General features: G+C 37.2%; 1 protein-coding gene across 1 annotated transcript in view; it reads left to right on the plus strand.

The window, feature by feature from the left end:
* The window catches only part of LOC123538366 (CTD small phosphatase-like protein), a 117,727-nt gene that overhangs the window by 41,165 nt on the left and 57,381 nt on the right, over positions 1-19,181 (plus strand). Inside the window, exon 4 of the mRNA XM_045322411.2 lies at positions 16,144-16,293. Coding sequence (XP_045178346.1) covers positions 16,144-16,293 — 150 coding nt within the window. The remainder of the gene's footprint in view (positions 1-16,143; positions 16,294-19,181) is intronic.

Genomic DNA, 19,181 nt, shown 5'->3' on the forward strand with positions numbered 1-19,181 from the left:
CATAGTTTTGTTTCCGAAAAATTTGACCTGTGAATTTTACCTAGTGACCTACTTTACATTTTAAGCTACAGCCTTCAAAATTTGGACCACATGCATAGTTTGTGTTTTTCGGAAAATAAAATTTGACCTGGACTTAGACCTAAATGAACATTTGGACACTCAAGCACAGGGGGCCTCAATTGGACTCCTTGATAGTTTTGGTTACCAATCATGAACTTGCCTATTAAATTACCTAGTGACCTTCCTTCCGCTAACATTTCTGTAGCTACCAGCTCCAGATTTTGGACCACTTGTCATAGATGTATTGGTACCACTAGTTTGACCTTGAACATCAGACTGTTTCAACAATTTTTGAAATTATGGCCCTTTTTATTTTATAATTTCATAGATTTATATGGGCTTGTGTACAGAATTTTAAATTTGACTTGAGCTAGTCATAGTGGTCCCTTTTACAAATTTTAATCTCAAAATGGCCTTGGTTTGGCCCCGCCGGGTGTCACTCGTTTATATCTTGTTAAGTTAAAATTTAAATATTTTTTCAAAATAATATTTTAAATTGTTGGCACATTTTGTACTTCATAGATTGTTCAAGTCCCTAGGAACTCGCCCTGGGGACATGTTCATTTTTGGGTGACTTGAAACATTTCTGACACAGTTTTGGCATTTGTAATGTAGCATCATCTTTTTCTACCAGTTTTCAAATGATCACTCTTTGGTCAAGAGCCAAAGGCTTATGGTTGAGCTTTGTAGACCGCTCAATTGTCGTGTGTTGTGCGTCCGTCAACATTTTCATTATGACCTACTTTTCTTGTATTGAAACATGTGGCTCATATTATGCAGGTGAGCGTTCCAGGGTCATCATGACCCTCTTGTTACTACTAGTCCTGCACCATAATTTAAACGACAGCATGTTTATTAGCCCACCAACATCAGATGGTGGGCTATTAAAATCACTCTGCGTCCGTGGTCCGTCCGTCCGTCATTCCGTCCGTCCGTCGTCCGTTAACAATTTCTCGTTATGCATCTCCTCAGAAACTACTGGGGGATTTTGACAAACTTTGTTCAGAATGATGTTGGTACCCTAGTTGTGTCCCCCTGAAAATCAGACTGGTTCAACAATTTTTGAGTGAGTTATGGTCCTTTGTTTTTTCTATAATTTTTATAGATTTATATAGGGAAAAACTTTGAAAACCTTCTTGTCCAAAAACCCCAGAGCCTAGGGCTTTGATATTTTGGGATGAAGCATCATCTAGTGGTCCTCTACCAAGATGATTCAAATTATTTCTCTGGGGTCAAATATGGCCCTGCCTGGGGGTTCACATGGTTTATATAGACTTATATAGGGAAAAACTTTGAATAACCTCTTGTCCAAAACCACGGGGCCCTTGGGCTTTTATATTTTGTATGTGACATCATTAGTGGTCTTCAAATAAGATTGTTCAAATTATACCCCTAGGGGGCAAATATGGCCCCGCCCCGGGGGTTTATATGGTTTACATGTCTTATATAGGGAAAAACTTTGAAAATCTTCTTGTCCAACCAAAAGCTAGGGCTTTGATACTTGTAATGTAGCTCATCTAGTGGTTCTCTACCAAGTTTGTTCAAATTATCCTCCTAGGGTTAAATATGGCCCCGCCCCGGGGGGGCACATGGTTTTATAGACTTATATAGGGAAAAGTTTTAAAATGTTCTTGTCAGTAACTACAACATTCAAACTTGAACCCATGTATATTTTTGAGTGGCAAGATGAACCTTGACATGAGTTGACTTGATTTTGACCTAGTGACCTACTTTCACATTTCTGTAGCTCAGCCTTTAAATTTGGACCACATGCATAATTTTGTGCACTGGAAAAAAAATTTTACCTTTATTTTGACCTAGTGACCTACTTTCACATTTTTTAAGGTACAGGCATCAAATTTGGACCATATGCATAGTTTTGTGTTTCAAATGAAATTTGACATTGATTTTGACCTAGTGGCCTACTTTCACATTTCTCAAGCTACAGCCTTCAAATTTGGACTATGTGCATAGTTTTGTGTACCGAAAAAAACTTTGACCTTGACATTGACCTAGTGACCTACTTTCACATTTTTGAAGCTATAGTGTTCAAATTTGGACCACTTGCATAGTTTTGTGTACTGAAATGACCTTTGACCTTTACATTGACCTAGTGACCTACTTTCGCATTTTTAAGGTACAGGCTTCAAATTTGGACCACATGCATTTGTTTTGTATTCCAAAATAAAATTTGACCTTGATTTTGACCTAGTGACCTACTTTACATTTCTCAAGCTACAGCCTTCAAATTTGGACCTCATGCATAGTTTTGTGTACCGAAACAAACTTTGACCTTTACATTGACCTACTGACCTACTTTCACATTTTTGAAGGTACAGGCTTCAAATTTGGACCACATGCATTTGGTTTTTTATTCCGAAGTAAATTTGACCTGGATTTTGACCTAGTGACCTACTTTTTCATTTCTCAAACTACAGCCTTCAAATTTGGACCACTTGCATAGATTTGTGTTGTGTATGGAAATGAAATTTGACCTTGAGCTAGTCAATAAGTCTTGAAATTTGGAACACTCAAAAATGGCACATTGGTGGGCGCCAAGATCACTCTGTGATCTCTTGTATTATCGTTTGTTAGCCCACCATCATCAGATGGTGGGCTATTCAAATCACTCTGCGTCCGTGGTCCGTCGTCCGCTAACAATTTCTCGTTATTGCATCTCCTCAGAAACTACCAGGGGAATTTTGACCAAACTTTGTCAGAAGGATGTATTGGTACCCTAGTTGTGTCCCTCTGAAAATCAGACTGGTTCAACAATTTATGAGTGAGTTATGGCCCTTTGTTTATTTTCTATAATTTACATAGATTTATATTAGGGAAAATCTTCTTGTCCAAAACCACAGAGCCTAGGGCTTTGATATTTGGTATGAAGCATCATCTAGTGGTCCTCTACCAAGATGATTCAAATTATTTCCTTGGGGTCTAATATGGCCCCGCCCCGGGTGTCACATGGTTTATATAGACTTATATAGTGAACAACTTTGAAAAACCTCTTGTTCAAAACCACAGGGCCTAGGGCTTTGATATTTTGTATGTGACATCATCTAGTGGTCTTCTACTAAGATTGTTCAAATTATACCCCTAGGGTCAAATATGGCCCCGCCCTAGGGGTCACATGGTTTACATAGACTTATATAGGGAAAAACTTTGAAAATCTTCTTGTCCAAACCACAAAGCCTAGGGCTTTGGCATTTGTAATGTAGCATCATCTAGTGGTTCTCTACCAAGTTTGTTCAAATGATCACCCTAGGGTCAAATATGGCCCCACCCTGGGGGGGTCACATGGTTCATATAGACTTATATAGGGAAAGGATTTTAAAATCTTCTTGTCTATAACCTACAACATTCAAATTTGGACCACATGTATGGTTTTGAGTGGCAAGATGAACCTTGACATGAGTTGACCTTGATTTTGACCTAGTGACCTACTTTCATATTTCTGTAGCTACAGCCTTCAAATTTGGACCACATGCATAGTTTTGTGCACTGAAAAAACTTTGACCTTGACATTGACCTAGCGACCTACTTTCACATTTTTTAAGGTACAGCTTCAAATTTAGACCACATGCATAGTTTCGTGTTCCGAAATGGAATTTGACCTTGATTTTGACCTAGTGACCTACTTTCACATTTCTCAAGCTTCAGCCTTCAAATTTGGACCACCTGCATAGTTTTGTGTACCGAAACAAACTGACCTTTACATTGATCTAGTGACCTACTTTCACATTTTTGAAGGTACAGGGTTCAAATTTGGAACACATGCATAGTTCTGTGTTCCGAAATAAAATTTGACCTTGATTTTGACCTAGTGACCTACTTTCACATTTCTCAAGCTACAGCCTTCAAATTTGGACCACTTGCATAGTTTTGTGTACCGAAATGAACTTTGACCTTTAGATTGACCTAGTGACCTAATTTCACATTTCTGTAGCTACAGGCTTCAAATTTAGACCACTTGCATAGGATTGTGTACCTAAACAAACTTTGACCTTGACATTGACCTAGTGACCTACTTTCACATTTTTAGCCCACCATCATCAGATGGTGGGCTATTAAAATCACTGCGTCCGTGGCCCGTCCGTCCGTCATTCCGTCCGTCAGTCCGTCCGTCCGTTAACAATTTCTCGTTATCGCATCTCCTCAGAAACTACTGGGGGGATTTTGACCAAACTTTGTCAGAACAATGTATTGGTACCCTAGTTGTGTCCCCCTGAAAATCAGACTGGTTCAACAATTTATGAGTGAGTTATGGCCCTTTGTTTATTTCTATAATTTACATAGATTTATATAGGGAAAAACTTTGAAAACCTTCTTGTCCCAAAACCACAGGGCCTAGAGCTTTGATATTTGGTATGAAGCATCATCTAGTGGTCCTCTACCAAGATGATTCAAATTATTTCTCTGAGGTCAAATATGGCCCCGCCCTGGGGGTCACATGGTTTATATAGACAACGTTGAAAAACCTCTTGTCCAAAACCACAGGGCCTAGGGCTTTGATATTTTGTATGTGACATCATCTAGTGGTCTTCGACTAAGATTGTTCAAATTATACCCCTAGAGTCAAATATGGCCCCGCCCAGGGGGTCATATGGTTTACATAGACTTATATAGGGAAAAACTTTGAAAATCTTCTTGTCCAAACCACAAAGCCTAGGGCTTTGATATTTGTAATGTAGCATCATCTAGTGGTTCTCTACCAAGTTTGTTCAAATTATCCCCCTAGGGTCAAATATGGCCCCGCCCCGTGGGTCACATGGTTCATATAGACTTATTTAGGGAAAAGCTTTTAAAATCTTCTTGTCAATAACTACAACATTCAAACTTGAACCACATGTATATTTTTGAGTGACAGATGAACCTTGACATGAGTTGACCTTGATTTTGACCTAGTGACCTACTTTCACATTTCTGTAGCTACTGCCTTCAAATTTGGACCACATGCATAGTTTTGTGCACAGGAAAAAACTTGACCTTGATTTTGACCTAGTGACCTACTTTCACATTTTTGAAGGTACAGGCGTCAAATTTGGACCATATGCATAGTTCCCTGTTTCAAAATGAATTTGACATTGATTTTGACCTGGTGACCTACTTTCACATTTCTCAAGCTAGAGCCTTCAAATTTGGACCACCTGCATAGTTTTGTGTACCGAAAAAAACTTTGACCTTGACATTGACCTAGTGACCTACTTTCACATTTTTGAAGGTACAGTCTTCAAATTTGGACCACATGCATAATTTTGGTTTCGAAATGAAATTTGACCTTGATTTTGACCTAGTGACCTACTTTCACATTTTCTCAAGCTATACAGCCTTCAAATTTGGACCACATGCATAGTTTTGTGCGCCAGAAAACACATTGTCCTTGACATTGACCAAGTGACCTACTTTCACATTTTTTGTAGGTACAGGCTTCAAATTTGGACCTCATGCATAGCGTCATGTTCGGAAATGAAATTTGACCTCGATTTTGACCTAGTGACCTACTTCCACATTTCTCAAGCTACAGCCTTCAAATTTTGACTACTTGGATGGTTTTGTGTATCGAAAAAACTTTGACCTTGACATTGACCTAGTGACCTACTTTCACATTTTTGAAGGTACAGGCTTCAAATTTGGACCACATGCATAGTTTTGTATTCCGAAATGAACTTTGACCTTAATTTTGACCCAGTGACCTACTTTCACATTTCTCAAGCTACAGCCTTCAAATTTGGACAACCTGCATGGTTTTATGTACCGAAACAAACTTTGACCTTTACATTGACCTAGTGACCTACTTTCACATTTTGAAGGTACAAGCTTCAAATTTGGACCAAATGCATAGTTTTGTGTACCGAAATGAACATTGACCTTTAGATTGACCTAGTGACCTACTTTCACATTTCTGTAGCTACAGGCTTCAAATTTAGACCACATGCATAGGATTGTGTACCGAAACAAACTTAGACCTTGACATTGACCTATTGACCTACTTTCACATTTTTGAAGGTACAGGCTTCAAATTTGCACCACTTGCATAATTTTGTGTACTAAATTAAACTTTGACCTTAAGATTGACCTAGTGACCTACTTTCAAATTTCTCAAGCTACAGCCTTCAAACTTGATGTACATGCATAATTTTGTGTACAAAGAACTTTGACCTTGAAATTGATCTAGTGACCTACTTTCACATTTCTCAAGCTACAGCTTTTGAATTTGAACCACATGCACAGTGTTGTGTACGGAAATGAAATTTGACCTTGAGCTTGTCAATAAATCTTGAAATTTGGAACACTCAAAAATGGCACATTTGTGGGCGCCAAGATCACTCTGTGATCTCTTGTTGAAGGTACAGGCTTTAAATTTTGACCACATGTGTAAATTTGTGTTCTGAAGTGTAATTTGACCTTGATTTTGACCTAGTGACCTACTTTCACATTTCGTCCTTGAAATTGATCTAGTGGCCTACCTTCACATTTCTCAAGCTAATGCTTTCGAATTTGGACCACATGCACAGTGTTGTGTACGGAAATGAAATTTGACCTTGAGCTAGTAGGTAAGTCTTGAAATTTGGAACACTCAAAAATGGCACATTGGTGGGCGCCAAGATCACTCTGTGATCTCTTGTTCAATTGATCTTCGTGAAATTTGGTCAGAATGATATCCTTGATGAAATCTAGGTCAAGTTCGAATATGGGTCATCTTGGGTCAAAAACTAGGTCACTAGGTCAAATCAAAGAAAATACTTGTTTTTGCTCCAATTTTAATGATAATTGGTCAGAATATTTTTTTCCATGAAATCACTAGGTCAAACATGTTTACACTGTTATGGTGTATTATGGTGTGTTTCTCATGTGAGCGACCTTGGCCCTCTTGTTCAATTGATCTTCATGAATTTTGGTCAGAATTATAACCTTGGTGATATCTAGGCCAAGTTTGGAAATGGGTTATGTGGTTTTAAAAACTAGGTCACTAGGTCAAATCAAAGAAAAACCTTGTGTATGCAATAGAGGCTGTATTTTTCAACTGATCTTCATGAAATTTTGTCAGAATGATAACCTTGATAAAATCTATGCCAAGTTTGAAAATGGATCATCTGCAATCAAAAACTAGGTCACTAGGTCAAATCAAAGAAAAACCTTGTGTATGCGATAGAGGCTGTATTTTTCAATTGATCTTCATGAATTTTGTTCAGAATGATTACCTTGATAAAGTCTAGGCCAGATTTGAAAATGGGTCATCTGGGGTCAAAATCTAGGTCACTAGGTCAAATCAAAGAAAAACCTTGTGTATGTGATAGAGGCTGTAGTTTTCAATTGATCTTCATATAATTTGGTCAGAATGATTGCCTTGATAAAATCTAGGTAGAGTTTGAATATGGAACATCTGGGTTTAAAAACTAGGTCACTGGGTCAAGTCAAAGAAAAACTTTGTGTATGCGATAGAGGCTGTATTTTTCAATTGATCTTCATGAATTTTGGTCAGAATGATAGCCTTGATGCTAGTTTGAATATGGGTTATCAGGGGTCAAAAAGAAGGTTGTTAGGTCAAATCAAAGAAAAACTTTGTGTTTGCAATAAAGACAGTTTTTTTCAATTGGTCTTCATAAAATTTGATCAGATTGATTGCATTGATAAAATCTAGGTCAATTTTGAATATGGGTCATCTGGGTCAAAAACTAGGTCACTAGGTCAAACCAAAGAAAAACCTTGTGTATGCGATAGAGGCAGTATTTTTCAATTGATCTTCATGAAATTTTGTCAGAATGATTGCCTTGATAAAATCTAGGTCAAGTTCGAATATGGGTCATCTAGAGTCAAAAACTAGATCACTAGGTCATATCTAAGAAAATACTTGTTTAAGCTCAAGAGACCACTTTTTAGTCCAATCTTAATGTAAATTGGCCAAAATATTTGTTTCCATGAAATCACTAGGTTAAACATGTTTACACTGTTATGGTGTGTTTCTCGGGTGAGCGACCTAGGTCCATCTTTGCCCTCTTGTTTATTATTAGTCCTATGTAAAAAGTAAATACATTTTTAGCTCACCTGAGCACTTTGTGCTCAAAGGTGAGCTTTTGTGATCGCCCTGTGTCCGTCGTCTGTCAACGGCAGCGGCATGAACAATTTGACTGTTAACAACTAGAGTTCACAATTTTGGCCCAATCTTAATGAAACTTGGTCAGAATGTTACTCTCAATAAAATCTTGGACAAGTTCGATATTGGGTCATCTGGGGTGAAAAATTAGGTCACCAGGTCAAATCAAAGGATAAGCTTGTTAACACTCTAGAGGTCACAATTTTGGTCCAATCTTAATGAAACTTGGTCAGAATGTTACCCTCAATAAAATCTTTGATGAGTTCGATATTGGGTCATCTGGGGTCAAAAACTAGGTCACCAGGTCAAATAAAAAAATAAGCTTGTTAACACTCTAGAGGTCACAATTTTGGCCCAATCTTAATGAAAACTGGTCAGAATGTTACCTTCAATAAAATCTTGGACGAGTTTGCTATTGGGTCATCTGGGGTCAAAAACTAGGTCACCAGGTCAAGTCAAAGGAAAAGCTTGTTAACACTGTAGAGGCCACATTTATGACTTTATCTTCATGAAACTTGGTCAGAATGTTAATCTCGATGATCTTAAGGTCTAGTTTGAATCTCGGTCATGTAGGGTCAAAAACTTGGTCACCAGGTCAAATCAAAGGAAAAGCTAGTTAACACTCCAGAGGCCACATTTATGACTCTATCTTCATGAAACTTCGTCAGAGTGTTAATCTTGATGATTTTAAGGTCCAGTTTGAATCTGGGTCATGAAAGGTCAAGAACTAGGTCACCAGGCCAAAGCAAAGGAAAAGCTAGTTAACACTCTAGAGACCACATTTATGACCATATCTTAATGAAACTTGGTCAGAATGTTAATCTTGATGATCTATAGGTCAGATTCAAATCTGGGTCAGGTGGGGTTAAAAACTAGGTTACTAGGTCAAATCAAAGGAAAAGCTTTTTAACACTCTAGAGGCCACATTTATGACTATATCTTTATGAAACTTGGTCAGAATGTTAATCCTGATGATCTTAAGGTCAAGTTAAAGTCTGGGTCATGTGGGGTCAAAAACTAGGTCACCAGGTCAAATCAAAGGAAAAGCTAGATAACACTCCAGAGGCCACATTTATGACCATATCTTAATGAAACTTGGTTACAATCTTAATCTTGATGATCTTTAGGTCAAGTTAAAATCTGGGTCAGGTAGGGTGAAAAATTAGGTCACTAGGTCAAATCAAAGGAAAGGTTTGTTAACTTTCTAGAGGCCACATTTATGACTGTATCTTCATGAAACTTAGTCAGAATGTTAATCTTGATGATCTTAAAGGTGGATAATCAGATTTTGGCCATGTAACGGATTTGTTCGAAACTTTAGCATTTGATCATTTACACTCGTTTATGTTCACTTAACACTTGATACAAATTAGATTTTCACTGGAGGTATTTTTAAAATTTCATTTTCCTATCCTGGTTGCCCAACCAAGATAGAGTTATTTATCATAAGTATAAATTTGATAAACATACTTTGCCTAAGGAAATGTATAAATATTAGACATATTGTAATATATTTGTAAAATATTTGCATTAAAAATTATGTATTTAGATGGAATTCATTAGAAACGCAAGTTTGAAAAATTATTATTACCTCCCTTTGCCTATCTTTGTTGCGCAACCAAGATAGATTGGAAATAAATGAATTCAGAAGCAACACACAACTTTAAAACTTGCATTTTGGTTCAGATTGTTCAATAGTTGGTATGTCTATCAAATTCAAATGTAAAACTAGACATTGTATCGAAATAAAAAGAAATACCCAGCTTTTTATATACTTTCATATTAAAGGGGAGTAATTACAAAATTTTATAAAAATAATAAAATATACATTTCAGATAGGAATCTAACTCTGTGTATTCGGTCTTTTTGTTCCTTAAATAATTCTCTACCAGAAAATACAAAAAGTAAAAAATGTCATTAAATGTTGATTAAATGTGATTGACCACCTTTAAGGTCAAGTTGGAAAATGGGTCATGTGGGGTCAAAAACTAGGTCACTGGGTCAAAACAAAGGAAAAGCTAGTTAACACTTTAGAGGCCACATTTATGACCATATCTTAAGGAAACTTGGTCAGAATGTTAATCTTTATGATCTTTAGGTCAATAGGTCAGGTGAGCAATACAGGGCCTTCATGGCCCTCTTGTTCTATGGTAACATGTGTCGGTAAGACACTTTTTTGTATTAATTTTTAGTGTATCTCTAATATTAGAGATTAATTTGGAACATTCAAAAATGGCTCAATGGTAGGCGCCAAGATCACTCTGTGATCTCTTGTTTATTTGTTTTTGCAAAAACCCAAGATTTTTTTTTTTGAGCGGTGTCCGTCCGCGTCCGTTTGGGTTGGCGTTTCCTGGTTAAGTTTTATGGGGTAGGTACTTACCATAAACTTATCAGTGTGTTTGACCAGTGGAATACATCAGTTCAACATTTTAAGAGACCTTTGGAAGCACGAAAAAGTCCATATGCTTTTTGAAAATCTATTGGCACTTTTTGTACTTAGAAGAAATATGGAGATTTCTTTGGGTCTTTAATGGAGTTTGATAAACTTTTCTTAACTTTTTAAAATTTTCTAAAAATTGGAAAACTTGGTTATAAACCATAATAAGCATGATCTCGTAAAGCAAGTAAACATAATTCCATTTGCTTTTGCACAGAGATTATTGATTTTATCTTAGTATACCGGTTTTTCTTGGTAATTTTTGATATTGACGTCAAGCTTGTTTACTTCGCGATTTTCCCTTTAAATACTTGCCAACATTTGTTCACCAAAAATTATAGCTGACCCGTTCAGCAGCGAATTATACGCTTTTTGCAATGGATTTAAGGCACCCTTTTATTAAAATTTCAGTATTTCTTGCGTTAGTTTTATGTTTAGGTCTCAACCTTTTTCTCTTAAACATGCCAAGCTAGTTTGGTTTAACAATTCCAACTTGTCTTGTGATCACATCATAAGCTGTAGCCGTGGTGAGCTACCAATATAACTATTTGTGTTTTCATGATTATTAACCCCTTTTGGGGACTTACAAAAAATATTTTCTTGGTTGATGTATATTTTACCAACTTTTCTCACAATATACAAAGGCTTATTGGCTTTAAACTGTGCTAACAGTGTGTTCACCATCATAAAGTGGACATGTAGTACTAAGATACCAATCTTTAGCTTTTTGGGCACAGAGAATGTTGGCCTTTTGGATGACTTATCAAAATCTGTGCTTAGGTGGGACCCAATATTTCTCTATTATTACTTAATACCAATCTAGAATGGCGTTACCATCATACCCTGTGCTTCAGTGGTGGGTCTCTTACTTTTATTTGTTCCCCCATCCCCCCCCCCCACCCCCCCAACCAAGTTTTTTTTTTTAAATCTCCCGTAAACCAGAAAAAAATTTGTTTGGCCTTATCAAACCAATCTGTAGTTTCTATGGTGGATGTACTTACCATACCAATCTGTAGCTTCAGTGGTGGGTCTACCAGTCATACCAATACAGTCGAGACTGTTTTAAGAGACCGACTTTGGGAAGCAGCGAAAAAGGTCACATATGACAGGGAGTCTTTTAAAACAGTCTCACTTAACAGGACGACACTGGTTTCATATATTTTTTCAATTAAAGTACATGAATATTGGATATTATATATTGGCCTCTTTAAAGGTAGGAGTGGAAAATGATTAAATACTATTTCTTTAATTGCATATTGATAAAATATAAATTTCAAATAATTTGGATCATTCGTATGATGTTGATAAAACAAATTTAAGCTCATGATCTGGCAAGAAAATAAAGGGGAGCAGTAAAATATAAATGTTCCATTTGAACTATTTACACACAGAGGTTTATGATATTTATATTTTTATGTACTACCGGTAATTGTTCATTGACATTTATTCGATTATTGACTGCATCTTTAATCTGTGTTTACTTCGTCGTTTCCTGTTAAATACCGCCATATTTTTGTTTCACCAGGAATAAAGTTAATTTATGCACTGACTCCGAATTCTTCAGCGACTTTATACGCTGGTTTTCCCTAATCGAGCAATTCAAGCGCCTTAACACGCTGTTCTAATGTCAAAACTTCTTTTTTATGTTTTTCATTAGCCATTTTTTTGTAAACAAATAAGTTCTCGTCTCAAACAACTTCTATGGTGGATCTACTTATCATGCCAGTCTGTAGCTTCAGTGGTGGGTCTAACAATCATACCAATCTGTAGCTTCTATGGTGGATCTACTTATCATGCCAATCTGTAGCTTCAGTGGTGGGTCTACCAATCATACCAATATTTGGTTTCTATGGTGGATGTACTTACCATACCAATCTGTAGCTTCTATGGCGGGTCTACCAATCATACCAATATTTGGCTTCTATGGTGGATGTACTTATCATACCAATCTGTAACTTCAGTGGTGGGTCTACCAATCATACCAATATTTGGCTTCTATGGTGGATGTACTTACCATACCAATCTGTAGCTTCAGTGGTGGGTCTACCAATCATACCAATATTTGGCTTCTATGGTGGATGTACTTATCATACCAATCTTTAGCTTCAATGGTGGGTCTACCAATCGTACCAATGTTTGGCTTCTATGGTGGATGTACTTATCATACCAATCTGTAGCTTCAATGGTGGGTCTACCAGTCATACCAATATTTGGCTTCTATGGTGGATGTACTTATCATACCAATCTGTAGCTTCAATGGTGGGTCTACCAATCATACCAATCTGTAGCTTCAGTGGTGGGTCTACCAATCATACCAGTCTAGCTTCTATGGTGGATCTACTTATCATACCAATCTGTAGCTTCTATGGTGGATCTACTTATCATGCCAGTCTGTAGCTTCTGTGGTGGGTCTAACAATCATGCCAATCTTTAGCTTCTATGGTGGATGTACTTATCATAACAATATGTAGCTTCAGTGGTGGGTCTACCAATCATACCAGTCTAGCTTCTGTGGTGGATGGACTTATCATACCAATCTGTAGCTTCTATGGTGGATCTACTTATTATGCCAGTCTAGCTTCTATGGTGGATCTACTTATCATACCAATCTGTAGCTTCTATGGTGGATTTACTTATCATGCCAGTCTGTAGCTTCTGTGGTGGGTCTGACAATCATACCAATCTTTAGCTTCTATGGTGGATGTACTTATCATAACAATATGTAGCTTTAGTGGTGGGTCTACCAATCATACCAGTCTAGCTTCTATGGTGGATCTACTTATCATGCCAGTCTGTAGCTTCAGTGGTGGGTCTAACAATCATACCAGTCTTTAGCTTCTATGGTGGATCTACTTATCATACCAATCTGTAGCTTCAGTGGTAGTTGTAACAACCATAACAAAATATATATTTTATGATGGATCTGCTGATCATGCCAGTCTGTAGCTTCAGTGGTGGGTGTACCAATCATAACAATATATATATTGTATGATAGATCTGCTGATCATGCCAGTCTGTAGCTTCAGTGGTGGGTGTACCAGTCATAACAATATATATATATTGTATGATGGATCTACTGATCATGCCAGTCTGTAGCTTCAGTGGTGGGTGTACCAATCATAACAATGTATATATTGTATGATGGATCTGCTGATCATGCCAGTCTGTAGCTTCAGTGGGGGGTGTACCAATCATAACAATGTATATATTGTATGATGGATCTGCTGATCATGCCAGTCTGTAGCTTCAGTGGGGGGTCTACCAATCATAACAATATATATTATATTGTATGATGGATCTACTGATCATGCCAGTCTGTAGCTTCAGTGGGGGGTCTACCAATCATAACAATATATATTATATTGTATGATGGATCTACTGATCATGCCAGTCTGTAGCTTCAGTGGGGGGTCTACCAATATATATATATATTGTATGATGGATCTGCTGATCATGCCAGTCTGTAAGCTTCAGTGGGGGGTCTACCAATCATAACAATGTATATATTGTATGATGGATCTGCTGATCATGCCAGTCTGTAGCTTCAGTGGGGGGTCTACCAATCATAACAATATATACAATCGATCGATGAACTAATGTACATTTTCGGACAAATATTTTCAGTTTCTCTCTGTATACCAAATAATGTTTATTAAGTTTCTGTTTTCAAAATGATCAGTGCTGTCTTTGTCGTTTTAATACGAATGAAAGCTATAATAAGATACAATAATACAACCGACTTGTAATGGCTAGATACTGACGTAATTTAGCCTGAATAAAATTGTTGATATGTCTTCAAATCACTATTTGTAATCAAAGGTCATAACAAGGTAACGTATCTATTTAAACAATAAGATTAATTTAGAAAGATATGAAATGTTAAAAACATAAACAATGAAAACAAAATAACTCACTAACACTATTAAAATATTCAATATACAGTGAAACACCGCTCGCTCGAGCATCGATGACTCTAGCACCCGGGCTCGCTCGAGCAATTCATGTGGTCCCGGCCAATTTCCTTCTATTTTCTATGTGAAATTACCATGGCTGGGTCGAGCATCGATAACTCGATCGCTCGAGCATGACACCTGGTTCCTGTGTATTTATTTACTCTTTGTTGCTTATGGCAAACTCGAGCAGAGGTGTCAAAAATTTTCACATCTTCGGCGGTCAGAATGTATCGGTTAATTTAAAACTTTCCCACGTCGTGAGAATTGCATGGTCTATTCCCCAACTATCTTAAATGTTTGTTTGTTGGTATATTTGATCTGATAATGAATTTAATTATTGATGAAAGGTGGAAGAAAAATTTTATTGATCAAAATTGTTATTAATTATTACTTTTTTCTGCGGGATCGAGAAGATAATTATGAGATCTTAATATTTTAATCAACAGTTGTTTGCATGCAAATACAGGAAATAAGATAGCCTTTTTATAAAATTGAGACGATAAAATGAGATCTTAATTTGGAGAAGAAAATTGCGAATTCGATTACAGTATTTCAAATAAAAAAAAATGTCTTAGCTGTTTCTTACGATCTATCATAAATAACGTTTGTAATACGTTTTTTTTTAAATGTCACGAGTGTGTTATTATTACGCATCACCGTTTCCTCTGCAAATGGTCTCGATGACAATTCGTAAAACAAACTTCAACTTTCTTCGTATGTTGGTCAATGTTTGGGTCGCTCGAAACCATGGATAACTCGAGCATTTTGCTCATCCCCTTGCGACCTCGAGCGAGCGGTGTTTCACTGTATTATATTGTATGATGGATCTACTGATCATGCCAGTCTGTAGCTTCAGTGGCGGATCTACCAATCATAACAATATATATTATATTGTATGATGGATCTACTGATCATGCCAGTCTGTAGCTTCAGTGGCGGGTCTAACAATCATAGCAATATGCAGTCGACAATGTGTTAAGAGACCGCCCAAGGGACTGCTAAAAAGTGGTCTCTTAATGGAATGGTCTCTAAATGAATTTCAATCAGGTGAAGAGAACAGTTATTTTAACTGTTAATGTAACTGTATTTATTATGGACATACATATATGTATATATATTTCAAAATGTATACATGTACATGGTGTATTGTCTCTGTTTTATACAATCAAATCATCACCATTATCATCATCATCAGTCATCATCAACATCAAAATGTACTTGCTAATTACACAGGTGAAGTAATGCCTGGCAGGAATTTGGTACCAGGTTGCTTAATAGATACTTTTGTTAAATATTTTACCTGTCGGGACTACATTAATATGGTCGCTAGTCGTTTAATAAAAACGCCGTTTAATGGAATGAAATCATGTACTGAAAACGTTCGGGAGGGATTTTGACCAGTTGTTTAAGAAAAAAATAGAGGTGGTCGCAAGTACGATCTCGACTGTATATATTGTATGATGGATCTACTGATCATGCCAGTCTGTAGCTTCTGTGGGGGATCTACCAGTTGTACCAATCCATATTTTCTTTGATGGCCGTACTAGTTATACCATAATACAGTTGTCTTGATTTGTTTATTCTTATAATTTCAGCCAATCAGCAATGCAGATTTTATAGTACCAGTAGAAATAGATGGGACAGTTCATCAGGTCTATGTATTGAAGCGACCGTTTGTTGATGAATTCCTTAAGAAAATGGGAGAGTTGTTTGAATGTGTGCTCTTTACAGCTAGTCTTGCTAAGGTATGATGAAAATAATTTTGAAACTCCTGTAAAACTACTTGCATTTTTTAGCTCACCTGTCATATAGTGACAAGGTGAGCTTTTGTGGTCACTCTTCGTCCATCGTCCGTCCATCCGTCAACAATTTCTTGTCTGCACGATAGTGCTTTCATTTATGATTTTATTTTAACCAAACTTGCACACAACTTGTATCACCATAAGATCTCGGTTCCTTTCTTGAACTGGCCAGATCCCATTATCGGTTCCAGAGTTATGGCCCCTGAAGGGTCAGAATTAGCTATTTTGACCTTGTCTGCACAATAGCAGCTTCATTTATGATTTGATTTTATTTTAACCAAACTTCCAGACAACTTGTATCACCATATGATCTTGGTTCCTTTCTTGAACTGGCCAGATTCCATTATGGGTTCCAGAGTTATGGCCCCTGATACGGCCAGAATTAGCTATTTTGACTTTGTCTGCACAATAGCAGCTTCCTTTATGATTTGAATTTAACCAAACTTGCACAAAACTTGTGTCACCATAAGATCTTGGTTCCTTTCTAGAACCGGCCAGATCCCATAATGAGTTCCAGAGTTATGGCCCCTGAAAGGGCCAAAATGAGCTATTTTGACCTTGTCTGCACAATAGCAGCTTCATTTCTGATTTATTTTTAACCAAACTTGCACACAACTTGTATCACCACAAGATCTTGGTTCCAGCCATTATAGAGACTTCATTTATGGTTTGATTTGATACAAACTTCCAAAATATCTTCAACAACAATAAATCTTGGACTCCATGACGAATCTGTCAGATCCAATCCTACGTTCCAGAGTTATGTTATATCTGATTACCTCCCCTGATAGTAATCAGAATGGATATATCAGTAAGTACTTAAAGGACTTATTTGAAATTTCATTGTTGTCATTAGTTGGACAGTGGGACAATCAGGGTAGATAACTATGGACTGATTTTATGTCAAATTACCTCCCTTTATTTCAAATTAAAATGGGTATATCTCCGTAACTAAATGAAGATTCTGATCTGAAATTTCATTTATGTCAACAGATGGACTTAGACAATCGGTGAAGATACATATTGACTGAATTTATGACAAATTACCTCCCTTTATTTTAGGTAAACGAATATATCTCAGCAGCATCTAATGAGATTGGTTTTAAACGTTATTTAAGTCTTCCAGGGTAAGGAATAGTCATGTCAATCTAAATTGAAATTACCATATACTGATTTTACGCCAGATATCAACAAATACATTTTAACTAAATGGCAGTCTTCATGGAACAATGCTTCGTTCAATAAACTTCATGAAATTAAACCTACTTTAGGTGAATGGCACCAAGGAAACAGATCTGTTCGCAGGGAGGAAGTTGTTCTTTCTCGTTGTCGAATAGGTCATACTCTGTTGACTCATTCATATCTTTTGAACAATGAAAATCAACCTGAATGTATACCGTGTCAAACAACGCTTACTGTTAAACATATTTTAATCAACTGTGTAGACTTCGATCCACAGCGCAATTCGTACTATAATGTTGAATCGTTAAAAGAGTTGTTTGAGCAAATTCCTGCCGACAAAATTTTACAATTTTTGAAACAAATAGGCTTCTATCATAAAATCTGAACCTTATTTGATTTTTATTCACACATTTTACACTTTTTAGCTCACATTGAGTTTTTGTGATAGCTCGATGTCCGGCTTCCGTCGTCTGTCGTCTGTCTGTCAACATTTAGCTTGTGTATGCGATAGAGGCTGTATTTTTCAATTGATCTTCATGAAATTTGGTCAGAATAATTGCCTTGATGAAGTCTAGGACGAGTTTGAATATGGGTAATCTGGGGTCAAAAACTGGGTCACTAGGTCAAATCAAAGAAAAACCTTGTGTATGCGATAGAGGCTGACTTTTAATGCCCCCGAAGGGAGGCATATAGTTTTTGAACCGTCTGTCGGTCTGTCAGTCTGTCAGTCTGTCCGCAATTTTCGTGTCCGGTCCATATCTTTGTCATCGATGGATGGATTTTCAAATAACTTGGCATGAATGTGTACCACAGTAAGACGACGTGTCGTGCACAAGACCCAGGTCCGTAGCTCAAAGGTCAAGGTCACACTTAGACATTAAAGGATAATGCATTGATGGGCGTGTCCGGTCCATATCTTTGTCATCGATGGATGGATTTTCAAATAACTTTGCATGAATTTGTACCACAGTAAGACGACGTGTCGCGCGCAAGACCCAGGTCCGTAGCTCAAAGGTCAAGGTCACACTTAGACATTAAAGGATAGTGCATTGATGGGCGTGTCCGGTCCATATCTTTGTCATCGATGGATGGATTTTCAAATAACTTGGCATGAATGTGTACCACAGTAAGACGACGTGTCACGCGCAAGACCCAGGTCCGTAGCTCAAAGGTCAAGGTCACACTTAGACGTTAAAGGTAATTTTTCATGATAGTGCATTGATGGGCGTGTCTGGTCCATATCTTTGTCATTCATGCATGGATTTTAAAATAGCTACGCATGAATGTGTGACTCAGTAAGACGACGTGTCGCGCGAAAGACCGAGCTCCGTAGGTCAAAGGTCCTAAACTCTAACATCGGCCATAACTACTCATTCAAAGTGCCATCGGGGGCATATGTCATCCTATGGAGACAGCTCTTGTTCAGTTAATCTTCATGAATTTTGGTCAGAATAATAACCTTGATAAAATCAAGGCAGAGTTTGAAAATGGGTCATCTGGGGTCAAAAACAAGGTCACTAGGTCAAATCAAAGAAAAACCTTGTGTTTGCGATAGAGGCTGTATTTTTCAACTGATTTTCATGAAATTTGGTCAGAATGATAGCCTTGATAAAATCTATGCCGAGTTTGAAAATGGATTATCTTGGGTC

This window comes from Mercenaria mercenaria, chromosome 18, assembly GCF_021730395.1.
Source record: "Mercenaria mercenaria strain notata chromosome 18, MADL_Memer_1, whole genome shotgun sequence".
Classification (NCBI taxonomy): Eukaryota; Metazoa; Mollusca; class Bivalvia; order Venerida; family Veneridae; genus Mercenaria; species Mercenaria mercenaria.